The sequence below is a fragment of a genome, unplaced genomic scaffold (genome assembly GCF_019419815.1).
Source record: "Pyrus x bretschneideri cultivar Hongxiangsu unplaced genomic scaffold, Pyrus_bretschneideri_v1 Contig10, whole genome shotgun sequence".
Classification (NCBI taxonomy): Eukaryota; Viridiplantae; Streptophyta; class Magnoliopsida; order Rosales; family Rosaceae; genus Pyrus; species Pyrus x bretschneideri.
Genome location: NW_025999391.1, coordinates 3410813 through 3434144, shown reverse-complemented (window position 1 = coordinate 3434144; position 23332 = coordinate 3410813). Strand labels below are relative to the sequence as shown.

Genomic DNA, 23332 nt, shown 5'->3' with positions numbered 1-23332 from the left:
ATTATTCTTGCAAAAAATTAGGCAAATGCAAAATCATTATACATTTATTTGTAGTTAAGAAAATAGACGAATATGGTTATATAAAGAAACCCCAAACTAGTCTCCAAACTTGAAAAGTTAAAAACAACATCCAAACGAAAATTACTAAAAGAAAAAATCTTGTTCAACTTCCACATTTATGATGTTTCCCCTGGTAATCAAAACAGTCTCTAATAATGGCCGATCTTATGCATGACGAAAACTACCTCCACTCCTATATTATTAGACCCAAATGTTTAAGTTATTTTGGCACATTCAAAATTCAATTATTATATTATGTTTTCAATGGATTTCAAAACTTTAAAACACTTCATAATTTATTTATTTATTGTGTATTTCATATCTAATGATATTATTGAAGCAGTGGGTCTTATTTGTGTGCAACATAATCAAACTAACAAATTTTATAACAAAAGTCCAACGGAAAGATCAAATTAATGTGCGATAAAGAACTTCAAGGATGAAAAAGGATCCATTTTGAACTAAAATGACCAAAATGTTAGATCAATTTTGAAGAGAGAATTTGTGATAAAAATCTAGAATAAATTTTTTTTTCACTCAAAGGGAAGAAAAAAGAAGCAAAGACAACTTTGAGCCATCCCAAAAGCAGGAGGTGCCCCCGCCCATTGGAACTACACTGACTTGTGGACTCCTCGTCCTCTAGTTACTTGTGTTCCATTACAACAAGGTAAATACAATCCGATCCGATGCGATCCGCTTCGATTCGATTCGATTCGATTACTTCACCTCCCAATCATTGTTTTTAGTTTAGTGCTTCTTCTTTTCCTAATACAAGATTAATCAAACTTAATACATCTCCAACACAAACAAGGACTCTGCAACATACACAAACAAATCCCAATTAAATTATTAAACATCTGTTTTCTGATTTGATTTATTTGTTTATTCTTCTTGTCCACTAGCTAATAATTTCATTAATTGGTGGTGGGAATATTCAAGAGCTGAGCTGGGTTGCTGCTGTTTGTGCTCTGTGCTGTGCTGTGCTGAGCTTGGAGGCCATTTGTTAAGAAATTCTTTTAATTTTATATTTAGCAAATTCTTTAAGTTTATTTCTTTAACCTAGACGGCCTTGGTTCACTTGGTTAGTTTTCTCTCCTCCGAAAACCCCATCAGTTCTCTCAGATACTCTTCTTCTTTATTTCTCAAAGAAAACAGAGCATCTCTGTTTATTGGCTTTTCATCCCTTCGAGCGATATTCTAATCTAATCAGAGTTGGAGATTGGTAATCTGAAGTCGAGATAAAGTTGGGTTTAGAGGATGATGGAACATGTCACAGGAGGCTGAGCAGGGAGGGAAGTGACGTGCAGGGTCAGGAGAGGAGGAAAAGGCCAGGTGTCCAACAGCCACCGCTCTGTTCGTAAAACTGCTCAACTCCGTTTTCTCCTTGTCTTCTTCTCCATTACCACCTTTGTTTCCGAAACTGCTTACCTCTGTTTTCTCCTTGTCGGCTTCTCCTTTAGTACTTTTTCTCTCACCGAATAGGATTTTGTTTTTTTTTTTTTTATAAATAATCTGCGTTTCGTTTTCGTGGAAATTATAGAAAAAGAGTGAAAATATCATCTGCAAAGACTCAAAGTCTCGAACTTTTGACGGCGTCGTTGCATTCGGAGACAAACACAACAGAACAAACACACCATCAATCTGGTAAAACCTCGACCTTTTGTTCTTGTCTTGTGGGCCTGCCCATGTTTTTCCTTTGTGTTTGATTTTTGTGTTGTTTTATGCAATGGGGTCACTTTGTTGCTAGGATTGCTGAATTGGGTGGTCGAGAACTGGTTCGATTCGTTGATATTTGATCTGGGTTTTTGTTTTTTTTTTTTATTCGATTGGTTGGATTTTGGTGAGATTTTGTGAAGAGGGTTCCAATTGGTTTAGATTTTTGAGTGGAAAAATGAGTGGAGCTGTTCTTGTTGCTGTTGCTGCTGCAATTGGTAACTTGTTGCAAGGATGGGACAACGCCACTATCGCAGGTAAATCTCTAACTATTTAGTATCAAGAGCTTTATGTCTGTCTTTTTTTCAACATTTGAAAGTTTGATGCTTTTAAGATTGAGGAAAATTGTCTACTTAGATGCTTCACAGATTGGTTCTTTAGCTTTGTCTTGGTTTATAATAGAGTTTACTTCATCGGTCTAGCCTGAAGTTTACTTCATTTGCGGTCTATAATTCGATTTTTCTTTGAGAAGTTTGGATTATAAGTTAAGCTTATGCGATTTTGGTGCTTGATTGTGTTTATGAGTGAACTTTTCGGTTTTTCCTGCAGCTTCTGTTTTGTACATAAAGAGGGAATTCAACTTGGAAAGTGAACCCGCCGTGGAAGGGCTGATTGTGGCCATGTCGCTTATAGGCGCAACTGTGGTTACATTTTGTTCTGGAGCCGTAGCAGACTGGCTAGGCCGCCGTCCTATGCTTATAATCTCTTCTGTCCTTTACTTTCTTAGTGGTATTGTAATGCTGTGGTCTCCCAATGTTTATATCCTTCTCTTGGCGCGGCTTTTAGATGGATTTGGGATTGGTTTGGCGGTTACCTTGGTACCACTTTATATATCTGAGACAGCCCCGCCTGAGATAAGGGGATCGTTGAATACCCTTCCGCAGTTTACTGGCTCCGGTGGGATGTTCTTGTCATATTGCATGGTTTTTGGGATGTCGTTGACAGAGTCGCCAAGTTGGAGGTTGATGCTTGGTGTTCTCTCTATTCCTTCTCTTGTTTATTTTGTATTGACTGTGTTCTTCTTGCCTGAGTCTCCACGATGGCTTGTGAGTAAGGGACGGATGCTTGAGGCCAAACAAGTTCTACAGAGGCTGCGTGGAAGAGAAGATGTTGCTGGTTAGTGATTTTATTCTGATATCTTTGAATATTTAGTCACTATTAGTAAAGTCATTTTTAGTTCAACCTAAATAGTAAAACTTTCAAAAATTAAATCAGAGAACCAGTGGTTTGTTTCAAGGGTCAGTTTTTAATTGGAGTCGTCATGTTTAAAGGACTGCATTTTCATTCTATCCGGAAGAGAATCCAGTACTTCTGGGTCGTTATGTCCTTCGAGTTAAAGTCCTTTGTGCATTCTTTTTAGCCATAACATTACCAAACCTTTTTTGAGCGAGCATAAAGTTGCTTTGTTCTCCTGTTCTTACTTCAGATTGCATAATCTTTGTTAGTAGGAAAGTATGTGATATTTGCTTCCCTAAACTAACTATTTCATTTGCAATCCTGCATTGTTTGAATGGTGTTTGATCCTTATTTGACCAACAGGTGAAATGGCTTTACTTGTTGAGGGTCTTGGAGTTGGGGGTGAAACGTCTTTTGAGGAGTACATAATTGGCCCAGAGGATGACCTCGCTGATGACCACGATTTATCCGCTGAAAAGGATAAAATCAGATTATATGGGCCTGAACAAGGACAATCCTGGGTTGCCAGACCTGTAACTGGGCAAAGCACTCTTGGACTTGTGTCTCGACATGCAAGCATGGTAAATCAAAGCGGTATTGTTGATCCTCTTGTCTCTCTCTTTGGCAGTGTACATGAGAAGCTCCCCGATACAGGAAGTAAGGGAAGTATGCTTTTTCCGCACTTTGGCAGCATGTTTAGTGTGGGAGGGAATCAGCCTAGACACGAAGAGTGGGACGAGGAAAGCCTTGCCAGAGAAGGAGAGGGTTATGCATCTGATGCAGCTGGTGGTGATTCTGATGGCAATTTGCAGAGTCCATTGATCTCGCGTCAGGCAACAAGCCTTGAAAAAGACATTGGCCCACCTCCACATGGAAGCCTTGCTAGCATAAGAAACAGCAGTCTCATTGGTGGAGAGGGAGCTAGTAGCACGGGGATTGGTGGCGGTTGGCAGCTGGCGTGGAAATGGTGTGAGAGAGAAGGCCAAGATGGACACAAGGAAGGAGGGTTTAAAAGAATTTATTTACACCAGGAGGGTGATGCTGCATCTCGTCGTGGATCTATTGTTTCGATTCCTGGTGGTGATGCACTGAACGATGGTCAGTTCTTCCAGGCTGCTGCTTTGGTGAGTGAACCGGCTCTTTATTCACGTGAGCTTATGAATCAGCATCCGGTTGGACCGGCAATGGTTAACCCAGCTGCAACTCCTGCAAAAGGACCAAGTTGGAGTGACCTTTTCGAACCCGGAGTCAAGCATGCTTTGGTTGTTGGGGTGGGAATTCAGATACTTCAGCAGGTAATGAAAATTCATTTACTGAGAAACCTCCATTAATTTTTGTGTTATAATGATTCCAACTTTTTATGTTTTTTTTCTTTTTCATGCAGTTTTCTGGCATAAACGGGGTTCTCTACTACACGCCTCAAATTCTTGAGCAGGCGGGCGTTGGGGTTCTTCTTTCGAACTTGGGCATTAGTTCAGCTTCTGCATCTCTGCTTATCAGTGCAGTAACAACCTTGCTGATGCTTCCTAGCATAGCCATTGCCATGAGGCTCATGGATTTAGCCGGCAGAAGGTAAATATATTCTTTTGGTTATATCTTGACATCTTGCTCGAATGGCCAGCTGAACACTTACTGCTTCGTAATTTTTCATTTGCATTAGCATGCACGATTTCGTGATCCTCAAAATAAGATGTTTAGCATCATTTATGTTTCGGTTAAGTTTTCAATGTTAAATTTGTGTATTGTCTAATTTAACAATTTGGAACCATTCTTAATTCAGGAGTTTGCTGCTCGGCACAATCCCTGTCCTGATAGTGTCTCTGGTCATCCTAGTCCTCGGAAGTCTTGTGAATATGGGAAGTGTTGTAAATGCATCAGTTTCAACTGTCAGCGTTGTGCTCTACTTCTGTTTCTTTGTTATGGGGTTTGGTCCGATCCCCAACATACTCTGTGCAGAAATCTTTCCCACCAGAGTTCGAGGCCTCTGCATTGCCATCTGCGCCCTCACATTCTGGATTGGTGATATCATTGTCACCTACTCACTTCCGGTGATGCTCAAATCTGTTGGCCTTGCTGGTGTTTTTGGCATGTACGCAGTTGTGTGCGTCATAGCATTTATCTTTGTTTTCTTGAAAGTTCCCGAGACCAAAGGCATGCCCCTTGAAGTGATTACCGAGTTTTTCTCTGTTGGTGCAAAGCAGGCTGCAGCTGCCAAGAACAATTAACTTGATCCATAGTGGGTTAAAAGTTTTGAAAGCTGTTTAATCTTCCTAGTTTTGCATCGAATCTACATTTTCTTTACTTGTTTTGGAATTGGTACGATTGATCCTTACGGAAGGGGTTATTGTATAATTATCCCCCATTTGTTATACCTGATTAAAATGACTAGAGTTCAATGTCCAATCTCTTCGGAACGAAAATTTTGGGATAACTTCATGGGAAAGGTGATTGCTTTACTAGTTTACATGTTGAAATTTTACATTTGCTTCGAATTGAATGAAAATTGCAGCGGCTTGAATGAAACTGTTAATGATTCAGGCCATTTTACATGATCTGTTCAGAGCTCCAAACTCCGAATCCATGAGCTCGATACCAACTTCATTTGTAACACCCCTCTTCCGCAACCACGCTGCGGCGACAAGACGGGCACGAAGAGTGGCACCTCAGCCACCTATCAACACAACTCACATGGAATCCGTGACCACAACGAGGCAACACCCTTGTGACATCTCCATCCACAAACTCCATCAAGCAGATTGCACATTCTGCTAGTCTTGCATCCGCTTCTGCATTATACGAGACGCTAGGAAGCGACATATAATCATTTCATCGAGTCCTTGGTCAGGCAAAGGGTTGGGAGGCTGAGGCGTGGAAGCGCTAGATCTGGCCATGTGACGGTCGAACAATGCAGCAAGCCACAGCACCGGGCGGACGATCATGACAACGACAAGGGTTAAGATGCTCAAGAATGGAGTGATGAGGACAATGATGAAGGTTAAGATGCAAAAGAACGGAGTAAGAAGGGGAGTTTTTCCGGTGATAAACCTGCAATGGAAAGCCATGAGAGAATGATGAATAGCAAGTTCCCAAAAGAGAGGATTTAAAGGACCGACACAAGGTAGAAAATCATTGAGCATTTAAAGACCAGCTGGAACCCTTAACCACCAACTGTGAGTTCAAACATCCAAATCCAACTCTAAAGTAGACTACTTTAGAGCATGTATCAAGAAAAATAATTTCCGCACTCTATTTATTTTCAACCGGAATAAAAGAACAAAACAAAATGGAAAAAAGAGTGCGGAAATCGCTTTGGTTCTAAAACCATGCAACGAAGATGACACAAGAGAGCCAAAACTTAGTGCTTAATCAAAACACTTCATTACGCATTTCACTAGTTTTATGTGAATACAAAATGCAACACAAACACAGAAGCCACCTTCCTTCCTAGTACATTTGTTTACAAAACCACCTAAAATCCTTACCCAACAAAACAAACTCTCCCTCCAATCATTTTAAAACCGACTAGCTCTTAGTTTAGTGATACTTCTATCTTGGAATGGTGCTGACAAGCCTGGCACCAACCCGGTCGAGTCTACTCACACTCGCCGCCGCCTTCAACTTCCCTTCCTTTAGAAATGCCGCCACCATTCTTTCTCCGATCACCTTTCCTTTCTCGGGATCATCCGTGACCGCCACCGCAGTGGGCCCCGCCCCGCTTATTGTGCACCCGAATGCTCCGCCCTCGATCGCCGCCTTTTTAACCGCGTCCATGCCGGGGATCAGAGGGGCCCGCCGCGGCTCCACTATCTTATCGCTCGACAAGGCCCTGCCAAGCCCTGGCACGTCCCCCTGCAGCACCGCCGCCACCAGCGCCCCAGCCTGGCTCGAATTCCAGACGTGGTGGGCCATCCCGACCTCCGCCGGCAGAGCCGCCCTCATCTTCTTCGTCGGAGCTTCAAACTCCGGCGTTGCCAACACAAAAAACAATTCTTTACCATCCGGAAAGACTAACGGAATCAAATCCAACGGTTCGTAGCTCCGAATCAACACGAACCCTCCCATAATCGCCGGAGCTATGTTATCGGCGTGGTAGCCAGACACCTTCTCCTCCGATTTTAGCCCCGCGATCACCAATTCCTCTATCCCCAATTTCCCGCCAAAAATCTCGTTGACCGCAACAGCACCCGCCGCCGCGCTCGCCGCACTGGATCCGAGCCCGGAGCCCAAAGGCAACCCCTTTTCCAGAGTGAGGGAAAGGCCTACCGATCGAACTCCAAGCATCTTCATGACTTCTATGGCGGCGATTCCGGCGCAGTTCGAGAGAGGGTTTCTGCTGAGCTTTTTGGAGTTGTGGTCACCGGAGATCTCGGAAATGGAGATCTCGCCAGGCGAGACCTGGGGGTCGATGGTGAGGGAGACGAAGTCGCCGAGGCCGTCGACGGCGCAGCCCAAGAAGTCGAATCCCGGGCCTAGATTGGCGACGGTTGCTGGGGCGAAGGCCTTGACGGAGGTGAAGACGGGTTCGGGCTCGGTGAAGGTGAGGGGGGGTCGGGAGGGGAGGGAGAAATTGCATCGGAGGTGGAGGGGTTTGGGCTTCGATGATTGTGATGGGATGGCGGTGAAGAGCTTGAACGGAGATTGGGGGCAGATCGCCATTGCTGGGCGGAGGGAGCAGCTGAGGGAGTGTGGGGGGGTTTTAGGACGGAGGAGAAGATGCTTGTTGGAAAATTGTAGGGATTTGGGTTTTTGGATGAAATATATGGGCTGGCCGTGGGGATAGGTAGTGACATAACCACTGCAAAGAGAAATTGAAAAGACACTTCATTTTTTTATTTCTAATTTTCCTCCAGTTTCTCAATTTTCAAAATTTCATACGTTTCGGCTCCTATCAAAATAAAAAACAAATGGAAATGCTATGATGACTCATCCAGAAGTGACTCTTCCACTTTTGTTTTAGTATAATATTTTATAATGTTGATATAGAAAATAACGTTAAATTGTAAGATGATAGATAATTTATAGAGAGTCACTCTTGAAAGATCATTTCTCTAAGAAAAAAAAAGTTTTTTTTTAATGCATTTCATCTTTCTGTTCTCGAAACATTATTTTTTTTTCTCTCACTTTAGCTTGATCGTTAACTTTTATGTTAATCAATGATGTGGTTTAGTGTCGGCATCTCATGTTTTTAATATAATGTTTTATAATGTTGACACGTGAATTAACGTTAAACTGTGAGCTGACAAATTGTCTATAGAAAGTCCCAATTATGAAAGAGTTCTCACGGTTTAACGTCAATTATCGTGCCAACATTATAATAAAAACATGAGATGCAGAGAATTCATGGAGAATTCCACTTTTGAGAGGGCCCCTAATATTTCTCTTGTTATAAATGTACTGATATCAAGTATGTATAAATTGTTGGTAATAATCTGACAACAGCAATAACATATCAACATTCCATTTCATGACCAAATTAATCAAATAAAGTGTATATAAACGAAATAGCAATGTATTCTTGAAAAATGAAATATGACAATACATTACCAAGTTTGATGATCAATTTTTCTTAAAATTAGTACAAGGGAGTAGAAGACAAAATATGATATGATTCTTTCTTGGTCAGAAAAACACGATATGATTAACTACTTAATCATGTTTAATTAACGAGTTAGCCAAATGTCATTGTCAGCATTATGCATCTCTTGAGGGTTGTCGATCTGTATTCTCTTGGAAGCATTCCTTACTGATTGATCATCTTCATTTTCAATCACATTTGGACCATTTGGTACTACGCTTTCGTTGCGCTTTCTTTTCGACTTATTTTTCTTCGATTTGTCTACCTTTTTGTCCACGAAGGACAAGAACATGAGGAGGCGTGTTAAGGTAGAGTGAGAGTTGATGTTTTCTTGGCTCGAAGGCTCGGCTTGATCTTCAGCTTCGGGGGTATGGCGTTTGTACTGGTGTAGCGTGGTAAACAAGTAAATGAGTAGAGCAAAAAAAGATACAATGCCGGCGATTAGGAATAGCCCCCAGAAGCTTTGTAGTTGAAGCTGGTCGGATACGATGCTGGAGCTCTCTGAAGCACAAATCTTTCTGGAGAGCCATTTGTTATAAATTTTCTGGAGATCACCATTTTCAGATAGAGTGAGGATGGCAGTTGACATGTCAATTGCGAAAGGAGAGTCTCTTGGAAATGCCTACAAAAAAAACAGATGCATGATTCGAAACAGTTAAATGATCGGTCTTAGATATCTGACATGTTATGTTGTCAAATTGAAAATATGAGCTAAACATCCAAACAAGATTTCACTTGATTTAGTGGTCTAGATTGAAGTATGATAACGTATAACATGTTAGACTATTCGACAAGAGAAAAATTCAAAACAAAAGATGGCGGATTAAGCAATTTAAGACCAAAACTAGTTATGTTGAGGTACTTACAAATCCCCACCCACTTTTGGTGAATTCTGCCCCCCTAATCGAGAACTTGCAGTTTTCTGAGAGGAAGAGTTCTATATATGCTCTTTCGTCAACCACAGCAGCAACAGTTTTGTCCTTAAGCGCGGTTGCATAAGCTTCTGGCGAGCCAAGAGGAACTAGTCTGGACTTTGGGATGTCGAGCTGCTCAACCAAATAGTTCTGAGCAAAAGATCCGATTTGGAATCCTATAGGTTCTGTGCTAGTTATCAAGGTATCGATGCTGGTGATGGGAGATGATAGTTGTTGTACTGTGAGCATTGATGTCAGGCTAGCCGTGTAGCTTGAGTTGATCACTAGAACTACAAAAAGCCAGATGATCAGCACCATGCGGCCTAGCATGCTGATGATGTTCTCTCCTGAAAGTTCAAAGATTGATCTTTTAAACTTGCTATCAATTTCTTGGTAAGAACACAATATAATGTGCCAAAATTGAACTTACTGTGAGCAAAAAACATAGTAGAGAAGCTAAACCTGAAAAACAACAGAATGAAGGCAGATGAGTCTACAATTTTTCATGCCACTGCAAATCAGTATCTATATGCGAAATCTGTGTCGGAATGTTAAAGTTACAAAGCATTTACCATAAAATTGTGACAATCTGGTTCCTAGGAGGACCTCGGAACTCATCGTTTATTCTATGTTCAAGAATCCATATCACTAATCCAATGATTAGGAAGAAGGATGCCGTTACACCCCACATTGATGAAGAAAATGGCTTTAAGAATACCCAAGCTGAATTCGAATCCCTAACTGGAGCCACCACAACTAGCCCCGACTCTATATACGGCTGAGTGAAATCCACAATCTTTGTCCGGTTAGTGACGATTGCAATGTCACCTACCGCAGCATCAAACTTCTGCAGAACAAAGGTCCAAATCAGATGCAAATTTGGAAACTTTGTGCTTACCAATATTCTCTGTGCCAAAATAAGTCAAGGGAAAATGATTTCCGCATGCCCCTCTTTATTTATGTCCCTTATAATCTATAGATTTATTCAATCCAAAGGTCAGGAATAAACAAGGGGCGTGCAAATAGAGAAAAATAGTGTGAAGAAATAATTGAAGGTTACTTACACCTGAAGCAACCATGTTTACGAGCTCGTTGTAGCTAGGGTTCTTGAGGCCATCACCAAACAGAACAAACTTATATGGAACTGCGTAAGGAAGTAAATTTATGGCTGCAATGAATATATCAATGCAGTATCCTTCAACTACATCAGTACCACTTGTATGTGACACAAAGCCTTGAAAGCTGACTCGATTTGGCACTCCAATTCTCAATTTCTCTCCATTGTTTGGAAAAACCCATCCCCGAGGCTTAACTGTTGTCCCTCCGGGCCATATAACAGTGTCCAAACGTTGGTTCGCATTAGACCGGTTGGATAATTTCTCAGGGGCAACAAGAGATATACCAGAGTAGTTAGACCAGTATCCAATTCTTTGATATCCATTTGCGATTGTGTTAATGATTTCATATGAAGGATTCAATGGCGATCTATCTGGATGAAATGCTACCCGACCAGTCAGACCAGTTGTATTTGTACGCAAAATATTGTCCAGCAACTGCTTCCCACCCTGAAAAATGCTCAATGCACCCAGGTTCAAAGTCCCTCCTTTAAGACCGCCAATAGGTCCTATACTAGTAATGTTGGAAAAGGCAATGCTGCTTCCTTGTTCCAAAAGCAAATCTATAGCACGGGCAAGCATCCAAACTGTATCATAGGCATACAGACCGTAAGGGTTCAACCCGATAGAGCCATTACTCAACTCGTTCCACCTCGATATGAAATCCCTTTTTTGCTTAGAATCCGGCGTGTGTGGACGAAGAGTCAGAGCACCTTGGATGGAGCTGGCAGTTTTCGAAGAAAGAGGTGAAGTTGAATCTAAAACAGTAGACAGCCAAGTTGCGGCTATCCAAACATATCCACTCTCCATCATCCCAAGTTCTTTAGCAACATCAAAAACCAGGAGACCAGATGTGGAGAATGTGTGTATAACGATCACTCGAGACTCCATCATTCGAACCTTTATCAACAGATTTTTTACATCTTCTCGAGTTGGTTCCGGGTCAGGTGGAAGTACTGCCTTGTATGAAATCTTGTGGCGTTTTTCTGCAAGTTTCTCACCTAATGCAGCAACACCATTTCGGCTGTTGTCATCGTCTGTGAAAATCGCAACTACCTCTGACCAACCGAAATAACTAACAATGTCTGCAATAGCAGCCATCTGGAATTGATCATTCGGTGCAGTTTGAACAAAGAAAGGGTACTGCAGACTTGCTAGGGTGGGGTCCAGCGCCGTGACTGACAATAACGGGACACGTAGCTCATTGGCAAGATGTGAGAGTATGTGAGCCATCACAGAATTTTGTGGACCAATTATAGCAAATGTATCAGACTCCATGTACTTTAACGCTGTGATCAACAAAGAAATAAGAACAACGTACAAATTCAAGTACACGTGATTAATGCAGTTTCGACAACATAAGTATAAATACTGATGCGCATACTGCAGAGAGAATTTTTGTAGTAAAAACACAAAGCCAAAATTTTTTTTTTTACCTCCAATGAGTCCAAGAAATCCGCTGTAGTTGGAATTATGAAAAGATATGGATAATTTAGTTTTATGAAGAATGCTTGGATCAGAATTGACATCGTTCCTAGCCGCCTCAATGGCAATCTTTAAGACTCTTCCGTTGATGCTGCCCGCTGCAAACATTGCGCCAACATTCACGACAGCGGGTCTTGAGTCCGCTTCTATGGAGCCTTGTCTGCAGATGAGGAGTATCGACACAAGCCAAACTAGATTCATTGTGGTACTAAGACTGAGAACCTCACCAAGTTTTGTATATCGAAACAAAATGCCAAAAGAAATAATCATAAGAAGCTTGACATTCAAGGACACTTTCATTCAGAAAACATAAAGAAGAAGAAAAACCTTTGGAAATTCTGACAGAGAAACAATTTGGGCAAACCAAAAGCACAAATCTGTCTCGCTAAAGCAAGATTTAGATATATAAGGAATGCCCACCAAACTCAAAGCATGAATAAAAGTGAAAAGTTCATGTGGCCACTGTTGTCCCTCTGCACTTTATCTATTTTTTCTAGCTACCGATCAATTAAAAAAGAGACATTAATTAAAAGAGAGAAAAAAAAGGGAACAAGAATTGAATATATAAATTTGGAAAAAGGAAAAATGAACAGTCCCTAAAGTAAAGCTAGCTAGAGTGTGCAAAACTCAAAAGAAAGAATGGGGGTGAGGCAAAGCTAGTTCCTTAATTCTTCTGATGAGAATACTTCGAACAAGGGAAAGAGAGCAACTTGGGCAAATGGATTTCCAATTGGTCTTGGTGAAGGGGTCATGAGTTTGCTTCTCTTTTGTACGAGTCACTCTTTAAAACAATGGCATGGTTGAATTGTTTTAAGCTAGTGGGAGGCAGTAGTAATTAGTGAGGTACAAGGTTCGCCTATAAGCCAGAAGGTGTAACCGTGTAGACAATCACTAGCCCTCAAAGCTTAAATATTCGGCATGGAGAAGTATTCAGAGTGTAGCCCTATCTGCCTACACTCTGAATACTGTGATAACATGTTAGACAACTAATAACCTCAAAAGCTTGAGTTATCAAAGAAGGGGCTAACAACGACAGGGTGAAGATATTTTCTTCTCCTTACAAAAGGCAAGAAGTTGGAAAAGAACAAGGTTTAAGCTGGGTACTTGTCCCATTGATTATAGCATGTCTGGGTGAAGAGATCATTTGAAGATGCGCTCTCTCTGAGTTACTTTGGCAAAAGTTATGTGGGTTTTCAACTTTTCACTTGGAGTGACGGCTCTTGTCTGTGACTGCCTCCAGGAAGCGCTTGGACTCTCCCCAGTCCACCGCAACAATATTCTTCACCTCAAACTTAATTTTGTAGAACTTACATTTGAGCAGCGATTTGTTCTTTTAATTGTTACCCTTGCTCCAAGCTATGCAGGGGATTGTGATAGGAGTGTCTAGCACGCTGGAACGTTGGCTGGCATAATTGGGGTTGATTCAAAAGGAAGCTTCTTGAAGCTGCTAAATCTGCTCACATTTGGATCTTTCGAATCCGAAGAGTTGTTCATGGTGATTTTCATCTCACTAGAGTTTAGTCTTCTCAACTGGGGAGAGGATTTTTTACTGAGTTTTGCTTTTGCTTAAGATTTCTGATGGAGAATTGGATTTGGAAGAGTTCGCATTCCATGTAATGATGTGTAAATGAATTGAACATATAAAAATTAAATCTCATTGACTCATTATTCTTTACCTTTAATTTTTAAGCACATTAGCAGTTTGTGCAAAACTTATTACGTACTGCAAATAAAATTGGATTACTAATTTTCTTATACAAACAGGAACATAACCACAAATAAACACATCTGTGTGGCTACTCAGAGTTTATTCATCTCCTCAGGGTCTTCTATATTCTGTATCCTTGTGTTCCGCGCGGCTCTCATTTCTTTTCGCATCTTATATGCCCTTGAAGCATACAGATAAATCAAAATGATGCCAGAGTAAAGTGATGGCTTTATAGGATTTACAACATGCCGAATGTAGCAAACATAATGAACCATCGGGCAAATGAACATGCAGATGCAACTAAGTACTGCGCATGCATCCATATAAGTAATGAAAGGCCTGTGAGAGGGGCGTGGATAATAAAACCACCTCCTCCGAAATTCAACCCTCTCCATTCTACCTTGGCAAATGAACGCGGAGATGAAGGTGACCGTAGCCAGAAAAGCCAACAGCATACCAAATAGTGCATACTGGGGCTTTCTTGGGGATGAAGACTGAACACAAGCCACTGAAAAGATCTCTAGGAAGACGGTCATGACTAAAAGAAGTTTGCACACCATCACAGTAGTCTACAAAAAGAAGTCAAATTTTCGACAGAGCAAAAAGACTTGAAATTTAGAAGGAACTTGAAATTTCAAAACTACATAAAATGTGTAAAATCTCAAGAAACAGTTAGAGAGAGACAAGAAAACAATAATGCTACAAGGGAGAATTTGAGAGCAGGGGTCAAGCATTACCATTATGCTTTAGGGCGTGGCAGGATACTCCAAAGAAAATTTCACTTTAAATCGAGTAGTACAGGTTAAGTAAATGGTAATGACAAATACATATACATAGGTTAGATCAAGGGAAAGAAGCATGTTGGAAATATATAAATGTTTGCATGCTAATTTTGAAAAGGAAAAGTTATTTGAATCCGCCATTTGTATTTTTAAAGCCCACGTGACATTTAATTTGTTATCGTGTGAATAAAAAGTAATATTAAGGAGAACGCATTTTTATAAATTTATTGTGGCATTTTTGATATAGCACGCCAACTTATTTAGTACAATAAAAGTATTTTAACTTATTTGAGAGTTATTTTATTTACACCTCACGTTGTTGAATAAATATACTAAATGGGTAATGCTTATCCATACTAAATACATGAGCATTTATTTTTTCAATTAAAATTTGTTTTAGTACCTCTCGCATATTTTTCCCTACTACTCATACCTCACACTCTACACCTAATATACACCCGAATCTCTACATCAACCTTGTGTATTCCATAATTTGGGGTTTGTTATGTTCCCTTCTCAGTAGTTTGTGCTATGGGTGGGCACGGGCCGGGCCTGGCTCAAATTTGAAGGGACTAGACCGGACTCGCTTATAAAGGAAATAGGACGGGCTGGTCTAGGTATTGCAAATTTGATCACTGAAATCGCACCTAACCCTGCTTGTTTCAAACGGGTTGGTTCGAGACGAGTCCATGGGTCCTTTTTTTTTTTTTTCTTGTTTTGATAGCCTCCCGGACATGCCATCCTCCAAATCTTTGACTCAGTCTCCAACATCAAGATCCACATCCGCTTGCTGTGCTGTTTCCAAATCTGGCAAAACCATAAACCCAATGCACCACGGAAATTCTATTTTCTCAGTAGCCAAACAGAAAACAAGAAGGAACGACCATCAACGGTGACAATTCGAGCTCCAAACTCGACAGAAACTTTTTTTTTTTTGGGGTCAAAAAGTTCAACTTTTATTTCCCAGATCAGTTTGCTCAGACGATGGGTTGGTGTATGTCACGTCTATGGCTTTGAAGATTCTGGGTTTGATTTCTCAAGCTCGAGTTTGGAAGTCTCTGGGTTTTAATTTCCCAGATCCAAGGTGTGGGGGTTGCAGGTTTGGTGGTGGTGGGTTCTGGGTTTCGGATCTGAGCTCGTAGAGCAACGGATATGTGGAGAAATATGGGCTAAAAGTTGAGAGTGTTTGAAAGAGAGAGTTGCGGCCTCAAGGTTTCGAAGGTAGAAATGGAAGGATGGACGATGGCTTTGTGATTGTTGATGAGAGGCATGAGTGTTGTTGGTGTTTTTCAAAGAAAAAAAAGAAAGAAAATATCATATCTAATATGAGTGAGAGAGGTAAGAGATATGCACATGATTTTGTTTGGTTGGGAAAGAGAGATGATGTGGGTAGAGATAGACAGAGGGATGGGTTAAAGGGAGACAGAGGGAAGTGGGGGTGGCATGGGTTAAGGAGATAGAGAGAAAGTGGGATGTGATATGAGTCATAAAACAATAATAAATTGTACACAGGACATGCTAGAAATGGGCTGGGTCGAAGGCCCGTTCACTTCTATTTTAAGAATCGCCCCGCCCCATTAAATTCGTATACCCGCCCTGCCCAGCCCCATTTGGTGTTATGAAATTTTGGACCTGTCCTTTACCCATCCCAAACTGTGAGTACTCACCCAAACCCGTGGGTCCTGGACCCGTTTCCCCACCCTTAGTTTGTGCGCCTTCAACAACACTACTACATAAGGATTGCCTTGGAGAATGAAAAACATAAACTACTATAAAACAAACAGTGAATGAAAAACAACACTCGGTCTGACTAACTAAACTAAAACCCATCATTTCTGTTAAGAGTGAATTCCACCTTGATGAAAGAAAGAATTTTGTATGAGATTATAAGTAAATTGGGTTATTCTCCATATTGCCAATTAGTTTTATGATGAAACCTCAACTTCTTTACGGTATCATAGCAGATTGTCTCTGCTCCACATCAATAGTTGTGTTGTTCACATATTAGGTTTGAAAATTGACCACACGTGACGGACATGCTAAGAGTGAATCCCAAATTTGATGGGAGCAGAGACTTTGCATGAGCTCATAAGTAAATTGAGTTATTCCCTATATTGCTAATTGGTTTTATGGTTAAACATCAATTTCTTCACTTTTTTGAGCTCCATGACATAGATCAATAATGGAGTTATTTTGAGATAATAGACTGACAATATTGTATTATTGATGCTTCATATCTCAATACTATTACTCCTTCTTCTCTTGTTTTGTTTTGTGAGAATGAGATCTAAAGATGAATTCGAAATCTCCTTTTGGAAGAAAAAGAAATTATTTTCTTTTTGTCAAGATTTGAAAATTACGTATTTATACTTTAAGTGGTTAGGGTTTTGTTCAACATTGATGTGGGGGTGGGGGGTGGGGGTGGGGGAGGGGGAGGGGAAGTGACTTTGAGAGTTTGGAGAAGAAGAATATTGACACGCCCCCGATCCCGATATTCCTCGAACACCAGGATAAGCACGTGCTGGCCGACATTCGAGGGTGACGAAAGTCATTTATTGAATGCATGAGGACTAAAATATGAATAAGATAAAAGGAATTTAAATATAATTAATGTGCAAATGAGGAACATGTTCAGAACATACAACTAACTCTAAACACTAAAAGAATTAATATAAAATGGAATGAGCAAAGGAATGGGTCCTACACCGAGAGGACTCGAAGGTGCCGATGCGGAAGTGCCTTGACGGGGGGATTATATGCCTCGATTCTAAGTCTTGAAGGGGGCGTAAAACAAACATGAGTGGACCAAGTTGATATATATATATATATATATATATATATATATATATATAACAGTTATCAACATACTAACCCCCAAGTTTTATGAAAACACAAATAGCGTGATAAATAAAATAGGTTTTCTGAAACCTAGCATGTTGTGCAATGTCTCAAAACATAACTCATATATATCGTAATCACTAGTGAATGTCCAATATCCCACCAGGTCCCATGCCAGCTCCCCGTCCCTATGCCAATTGCCAGAGGAAAATCACATTCAGGCCCCGTGCCAGCTCCCTGTCTCTGTGCCAATTCGCCAGAGGAAAATCACCTTCAGGCCCTATGCCAACACCGTAATCTCGCCCGTGACGGAATCTATCCCTCGCCTCGTAGCGGAATAGGGACCATTAGGTAAGTACAAAACCATTGAATATACATATATTTGAAAAACATCTTCATAGTATAAAGTCATCCATCATCTATACTATAAAGAAGTGTTCAAAACATGTTCTAAATATTATATTGTCATCCATCAGATATCCTATAAAGAACATGGGTTATAGGAAAAATAGTAATAATTCAAACTAGCCTCAATAAGCATGTTATCTCATGAAACGTTTCATAAAACATAATCATTAAATCATGCTTTTCCATGTATGCATTTCTACTATTAAAACATTTATTTTTAGAAGGGGTACACTCACCGTACACCGTTGGTGCAAAGCCATGCCAAATGGAATAACGGAACCGCCATTATTAATTGCACCTAAGCACATAAAGGGTACAATTAATAAAACTATGCTCAAACACTTGAATTTGGTAAAACGGACTTCATAAACGGATTCAAGATGTCGAATTACCCTAAGAAGAGTCCCGGTTAAATTTTCCAAAAATCAACATAAGAATATTCCAGAGAATATATTCCTCGGAATATTCCACCAGGTTGGGCTGGCCTTGCTACTGGCTTGGTAGGCCAGCCCAAAGGCCTAGGGTAAAGGGTTAAAGGGACACTGATTGGGCCTAGGGTTTTGGCCTCAAAGGGCTTTGGGGTTTAATAATTAAAAAGGGTTTGGGTTTGGGTTTTAGAGGGAATGGGCCTAAAGCCTTAACCAAGATGGCCCAAGGCCTTTTGGGTTTTAGGAAAAAAATAAAAAAAGAAAAAAAAAAAGGGTTAGGTTTAATGGGCCTAAAGCCAAGTTCTAAACAACCCAAATGGCCTGGGCTTACTGGACTTGCGGGTCGCTAGATTCGAGGAAAGAAGAAGGTTGAATTCGGCAGGAATTTTAGACAAACTTTAAACGTTCATAACTTTGTCAATATTCAACGAAATCGAGTGATTCAAAAATGGAAATCATAGTTCTCGATAAAACTAAGAGAATGGTTCCTCGCACGACGTCTAACTCGCCATGGTTTGGCCGGAAAACACCTTGAAAGCCGAGTAGGTCGCCGAAAACTGGGTAAGATTCAAAAGAATATAACTTCTTCAATACTCAACGAAATTGGGTGAAACAAAAAGAAAGTTGTACTCAGCGAGACAAAGAGATTAATACCTTGCATGTCGGCCAACCCGTCGTGGTTTGGCCGGAAATTGGCTTGAAAGTGACGGGTTCCTCGTCGGAATCTGAGAAAGTCTCCCTGACATGTTTCTTCGTAGTTTCGACAACCAAAACACACAGATACGATTAGAAATGAATTATGAGGATAAAAAGGGCAAGTTTTAGAGTGGTTTCGAAGCTCACCTATGTTGGGGTTCGCTTGAGCACACTTTGAACAGTGACGGTGTCACTGTCCCGTGAGAGGGGAAGGAGGTGGACAACCTTGGTGGTCCGGGGTCGCGACTAAGGGGGTCTGGGTGGTGGTTGATGGTGCTCGCTGGAGGTATTGGGTGCTTGCGTGTGTGTGTGTGTGAAGTGCTGGGGAGAAGAGGTTGCAGAGAGAGTCGAGAAGGATAGATAAGGGATAAAGAGAGCTTGGGGGACACAAAAACAAGGTGGCCCCCCTGGGCACACCTATTAAGGCCCTAAAAACAATTTTTAAATAAAAACCCAAAACTATCTTTAAAATCAAGGGTGGGGTGTAACAAATATACACAATGAAAATAGTTGGGGTATATTTAGAAATTAATTATTATTATTTTTAATTTATGGAGACTGAATAGTCATTTTATATTAGAGTATATAAGTCATTTAATAATAAATCTTTACTAACTAATACATAGATCGAGAAGAGACTTGAAAACCGTAAGAACTCAATCTCTAGTACCAACTGATACAGGGAGAAACATGGTGGGAATATAGTTGAAAATAAAATAAATAGATAGTAATAGATAGAATCCACTATCTCATAGTGCAAGGCGATGCATGAAAACCTTAAGAATATTGCTTTTAGTACGAGCCTACGACATAGACAATTAACAAACTCTTAAAGAAGGCACTTAAAATGAGTTCACAAGTCAAAATTTAATATTATACTTCAAACAACTTGGCACACCCTGCCCGTCACGCCTTGATTTTGGTCGGAGTGTGTCACAACTTCTACTTCTTATGCCTTACAAATACTTGTATTTATTAGGGGTAGTTCGAAAAACCGAAAAATGAAATCCGGAAAAAATCAAACTGAACGCCGAATCAAACAAAAAAAACCAAACCGAAATCGATTGGTTCGGTTTTGTTTCGGACTCCGGAACGAACTGAACTTGAAAACTACATCTTTGTTTTTACTCCTATAACCCTAATTCCTAAATCTTTGAACTGCACTCCTCAGATCTTCTTTTTTGAAAAGAGAAGCAGCCGACGGGTTGATCTTATGGTTGTAAAAGAGCTCAGTGGAGGTTAGTGTACTAAATTTAAACTAGTAACCAACTTCATAAAATTTCTTGTGTTGAATTTTTTTTTTTTTTTTTCACTTGAAATAGTCAAGTCAGTCGTGGTTTTGCTTGCAATAGGTATGTGTTTTGGAAAGGATCTAGGGGTTTTGACACCAATGAAAACGGCGAGGAGATTGGCTTTAATACAGAAATATATGCTGCCTATGAGGTAGTTTCTTTTGTTCATTTTTGAAAGTGTTGACTCTAGAAATTACAAAACTTATGTGGCACGCAGACCAAGTAACTATGAGCTAATTACGTTCTTCTTATAAATATGGGTGTACCCCCTCGCAATCGAGCACGGTTGAGCGAGTAGAATAGATGTGATGGTGGTGTTAAATGTGATGCTGACTTCTGCATCTAAGCAATTACGGCCAAGGAAGGAATGTGTCTCTGTCTTGGATTCTAGAACCTGAAGTCAAGATTACTAGATCATTGTGAAGTTCAATAACTAGTAATTAGGTTTTCACTGTGCCGAACAAAGGGTAACCCATTAAATCATTTCTATAAAATTCAATTCTGACATTCCCATTGAGCATTATTAATATGTTAGTAGAGAAACAATTCTTATGAAAATAATGTGCGGATTTATAGCTAGCCATGGCTTGAAGATGAATGCCAAAGCTTTGATTATAATGTCAAGTTTTTCAATTGCTTCCCAAAAATAGAAAAATATTTATAATTTGTACGTAGTTTCGTCCTTTTAGTTTTTATTATGGATCAGTGAACAAAATTATAAATATCAACCATTTGCCCTCATTCATATTAGAAAATTATATTCGAATTTGTTTTAAATTTGATTCAGTTTGGATTTAGGGGTTGTGTTTTTAGCGTTTCCTAGTCTGAGTTGTATATAAGTTAGAATACGAGCGAATTCTTTGTATGTTTAGTGAATTTGTAGTTGTTGTAGGAAGAACTGCAATGGTGGAGGGGAAGAAGCTTTAAAGCAGTGTTATTCTACCCCAAGGTCCTATTCTCGCTGCATGGGGTCCCATTGCTTAAAGTTTCAGTTCATGGTTGGACTGATGTAAATCATGTGAAAATTTTATTGGGCATTTTGTAGAGTGGATTTTTGTTTGATAGTATTTAGTTGAATTTATAGGAGTCAATAAGTTTGAACGATTTAAATTGTAGGATTGTTTTGTTTGATGGATTTCAATTGTGTTTTTAGTTATGAAATAGAATCAGTTTGTTGGATATTTTCTGCGTGTTTATAAACTAATGACATACAATTAGTTTCCTTTGAGTTGGGTCAAAATGATATTGATGGTGCTGTTTTGAAGCTCCTTGTTATAGTGGGTTGGAAATTAAGTTATAGATTCTTTATTTGGTTGATCCGAATTCTAACAGAGGACCCAAAGAAAAAAAGGAATGAATCTCTCGATTGTAGAATAGCATTGAAGATCAACACTCAACAAGTTGTGCAAAAATAGTCTTAGCTACAACTGCTGCTCAGCAGGGCTGGCCCTGAGTATTTAGGGGCCTTATGCAAAACTTAGATGGAGGTCATTCATTTTTTTTAATGTTATATTTATTTATTATTATTATTTTTCAAATTTTTCGTCTATAAAAGTAAAATATTACAAGTTACTGCAACAAAAATAAGTTGTTTGATCGGCTAGGTGTTTTTCCTTATCTTCAAAGGTCCTGAGTTCGATACAAATTGGAGGGATTCGAACCCAGCACATGAGCTATAAGAAAGAAGAGCTAAACTGCTAGCGATAGAACCACAAATAAGATTGTCTTTTGCATCTAATCTATTTTATATGCATCTATATACATGTAATGAAAATTTGGGGACCCTTCCGAATCAGGGGCCCTGTGCGGTGGCACCTGTTGCACACCATTAGGGCCGGCTCTGCTGCTCAGTGGTCAAAGCACCACAATTTTAGGAGTACATTCCTGAAAATAAGAGTAGTTATATTTTGAACAATTCTTTGTATGTATATAATATTGGTGTAGATGGTAAAATACTATATTTTATGTAAAATCTTTGTACACGTTTTATATAAATAGTTTTTACATATCTATGCACAATATTTATAATTCTTTTTTTCACATTCATACTGCAACGCGCGGCTAAACTTCTAGTGAAACCTATGATATAAGCCCCTTAAGCGTAGTTATCCCCCTCCTTGAATTTGTGAGTCATAGTTCCCACGGGTCTTGTTTCTAAGCTTTATTAAGCTTAAAGCGATCAAGCATACGGTAATGATCATAGGCAAGAGGGAAGCTCTGATAGGATTTTCGCGGTGTCGGATTATGTAAGCATGCTGAAGCGAAGCGACAACGCACTGGGAGATGGCACTAATTATTGATGAAAACCCCATCACATCACCCAAAGCCCTATGAGGGGGGCGTGGATCGTAGAACCACCACCTCCTAAATTCAACTTTTTGTCTTTTGCCCTTGTAAACCATCTCAGACATGCTTGCGAGTAGAGACAGAAAAGCCTATACCAGACCGTATATTGCATACATTGGCTTGTGTGGAGAGGCAACTTGTTCACAACAAATGGAAAAGGTCTCCAGGCAAAGGGTCGTGACTAAAAACATCCAACCTAGGTCAGTACCCTGCAACAGAAGTATGATTATGTATTACCTTTTATAAACTTGGAATGGGAAAATGAAGAAAGAAAGGAATTAGCCAAAACAAATGTCGGAACTTACATGGTTTTCAGATTCTGTATTTTTAGGTTCCATATTTTCAGATTCTGGGTTTGAAATCTCAGACAAAGGTGACAAAGGTGACAGAAGTGGCGGTGGGTTGGGCGAGAAGCATATTACCACATTCTTCGTGTTGGTACCCCACTTCCAGTGGAGTGCCTCTCTAACAAGTTCTCTTGCGCATCTTTCCGGATCATTGTTATCCATTAATTCTTCCCTTGCATGTGTAAATAAATGCGGGCTGCACATATTATAGTCATTCCACGTTAGGACCAAGAACTAATCTTCCTCGCTCAGAATTATCTTCTGAACTTTTGGCGCTGCAGGCAAGGGACCTGAGGAACATCTAGAGCCTTCTAGGTCTTCGGTAGTCAGCACAACTTCCTTGCCTCTTCGTCCCATCACAGCTTGATAATCCCCAACACTCGCAATTAGCATTTTCCTAAAGAGGGATATCATATGGATCACATCACATTTGAACAAGAATAGACAGT

At 40.1% G+C, this 23332-nt stretch overlaps 3 protein-coding genes and 1 pseudogene across 5 annotated transcripts; 1 reads left to right on the top strand and 3 right to left on the bottom strand.

Annotated features, from left to right (window-relative positions):
• The first annotated feature begins 587 nt into the window (after positions 1–587).
• Positions 588–5352, top strand: LOC103933526 (monosaccharide-sensing protein 2). Of its 3 annotated transcripts, none has more exons than XM_048565804.1 (7): positions 588–727; positions 963–1704; positions 1808–2030; positions 2323–2889; positions 3313–4244; positions 4334–4521; positions 4730–5352. In XM_048565804.1, exons 3-7 carry the CDS (start codon positions 1952–1954, stop codon positions 5172–5174), a joined length of 2211 nt encoding a protein of 736 aa, XP_048421761.1. In that variant the 5' UTR covers positions 588–727; positions 963–1704; positions 1808–1951; the 3' UTR covers positions 5175–5352. The 3 variants fall into 3 exon arrangements, with proteins under 3 accessions (XP_048421761.1, XP_018499579.2, XP_048421763.1); XM_018644063.2 differs by lacking the exon at positions 588–727 and having other exon boundaries at positions 840–1413; positions 1601–1704; XM_048565806.1 differs by lacking the exon at positions 588–727 and having other exon boundaries at positions 840–2030.
• A 25-nt stretch (positions 5353–5377) lies between these two features.
• Positions 5378–6472, bottom strand: LOC125468969 (annotated as a pseudogene).
• LOC103926707 (homoserine kinase-like) lies at positions 6305–7627 on the bottom strand. The gene has a single exon (XM_018642405.2). The coding sequence runs from the start codon at positions 7603–7605 to the stop codon at positions 6496–6498; it is 1110 nt and encodes a 369-aa protein (XP_018497921.2). The 5' UTR covers positions 7606–7627; the 3' UTR covers positions 6305–6495.
• Positions 7628–8449: 822 nt separating this feature from the next.
• On the bottom strand, positions 8450–12776 carry LOC103933524 (glutamate receptor 3.2-like). Its single transcript, XM_009343212.3, has 6 exons — positions 11990–12776; positions 10503–11842; positions 10011–10285; positions 9869–9900; positions 9391–9785; positions 8450–9146 (listed from the first exon to the last, which is right to left on the bottom strand). Exons 1-6 carry the CDS (start codon positions 12336–12338, stop codon positions 8610–8612), a joined length of 2928 nt encoding a protein of 975 aa, XP_009341487.2. The 5' UTR covers positions 12339–12776; the 3' UTR covers positions 8450–8609.
• Between the last annotated feature and the right edge of the window lie 10556 nt (positions 12777–23332).

Coding starts and splice junctions, on each gene's coding strand:
- LOC103933524 (XM_009343212.3), bottom strand. CDS start 12,338: ATGAAAGTGTCCTTGAATGTCAAGCTTCTTATGATTATTTCTTTTGGC. Junction 11,843..11,989: donor ATTTCTTGGACTCATTGGAG/GTAAAAAAAAAA, acceptor TGTTGATCACAG/CGTTAAAGTACATGGAGTCT. Junction 9,147..9,390: donor CCAAAAGTGGGTGGGGATTT/GTAAGTACCTCA, acceptor TTTTTTTTGTAG/GCATTTCCAAGAGACTCTCC.
- LOC103933526 (XM_048565804.1), top strand. CDS start 1,952: ATGAGTGGAGCTGTTCTTGTTGCTGTTGCTGCTGCAATTGGTAACTTG. Junction 2,031..2,322: donor GGACAACGCCACTATCGCAG/GTAAATCTCTAA, acceptor TTTTTCCTGCAG/CTTCTGTTTTGTACATAAAG. Junction 4,522..4,729: donor ATGGATTTAGCCGGCAGAAG/GTAAATATATTC, acceptor TTCTTAATTCAG/GAGTTTGCTGCTCGGCACAA.
- LOC103926707 (XM_018642405.2), bottom strand. CDS start 7,605: ATGGCGATCTGCCCCCAATCTCCGTTCAAGCTCTTCACCGCCATCCCA.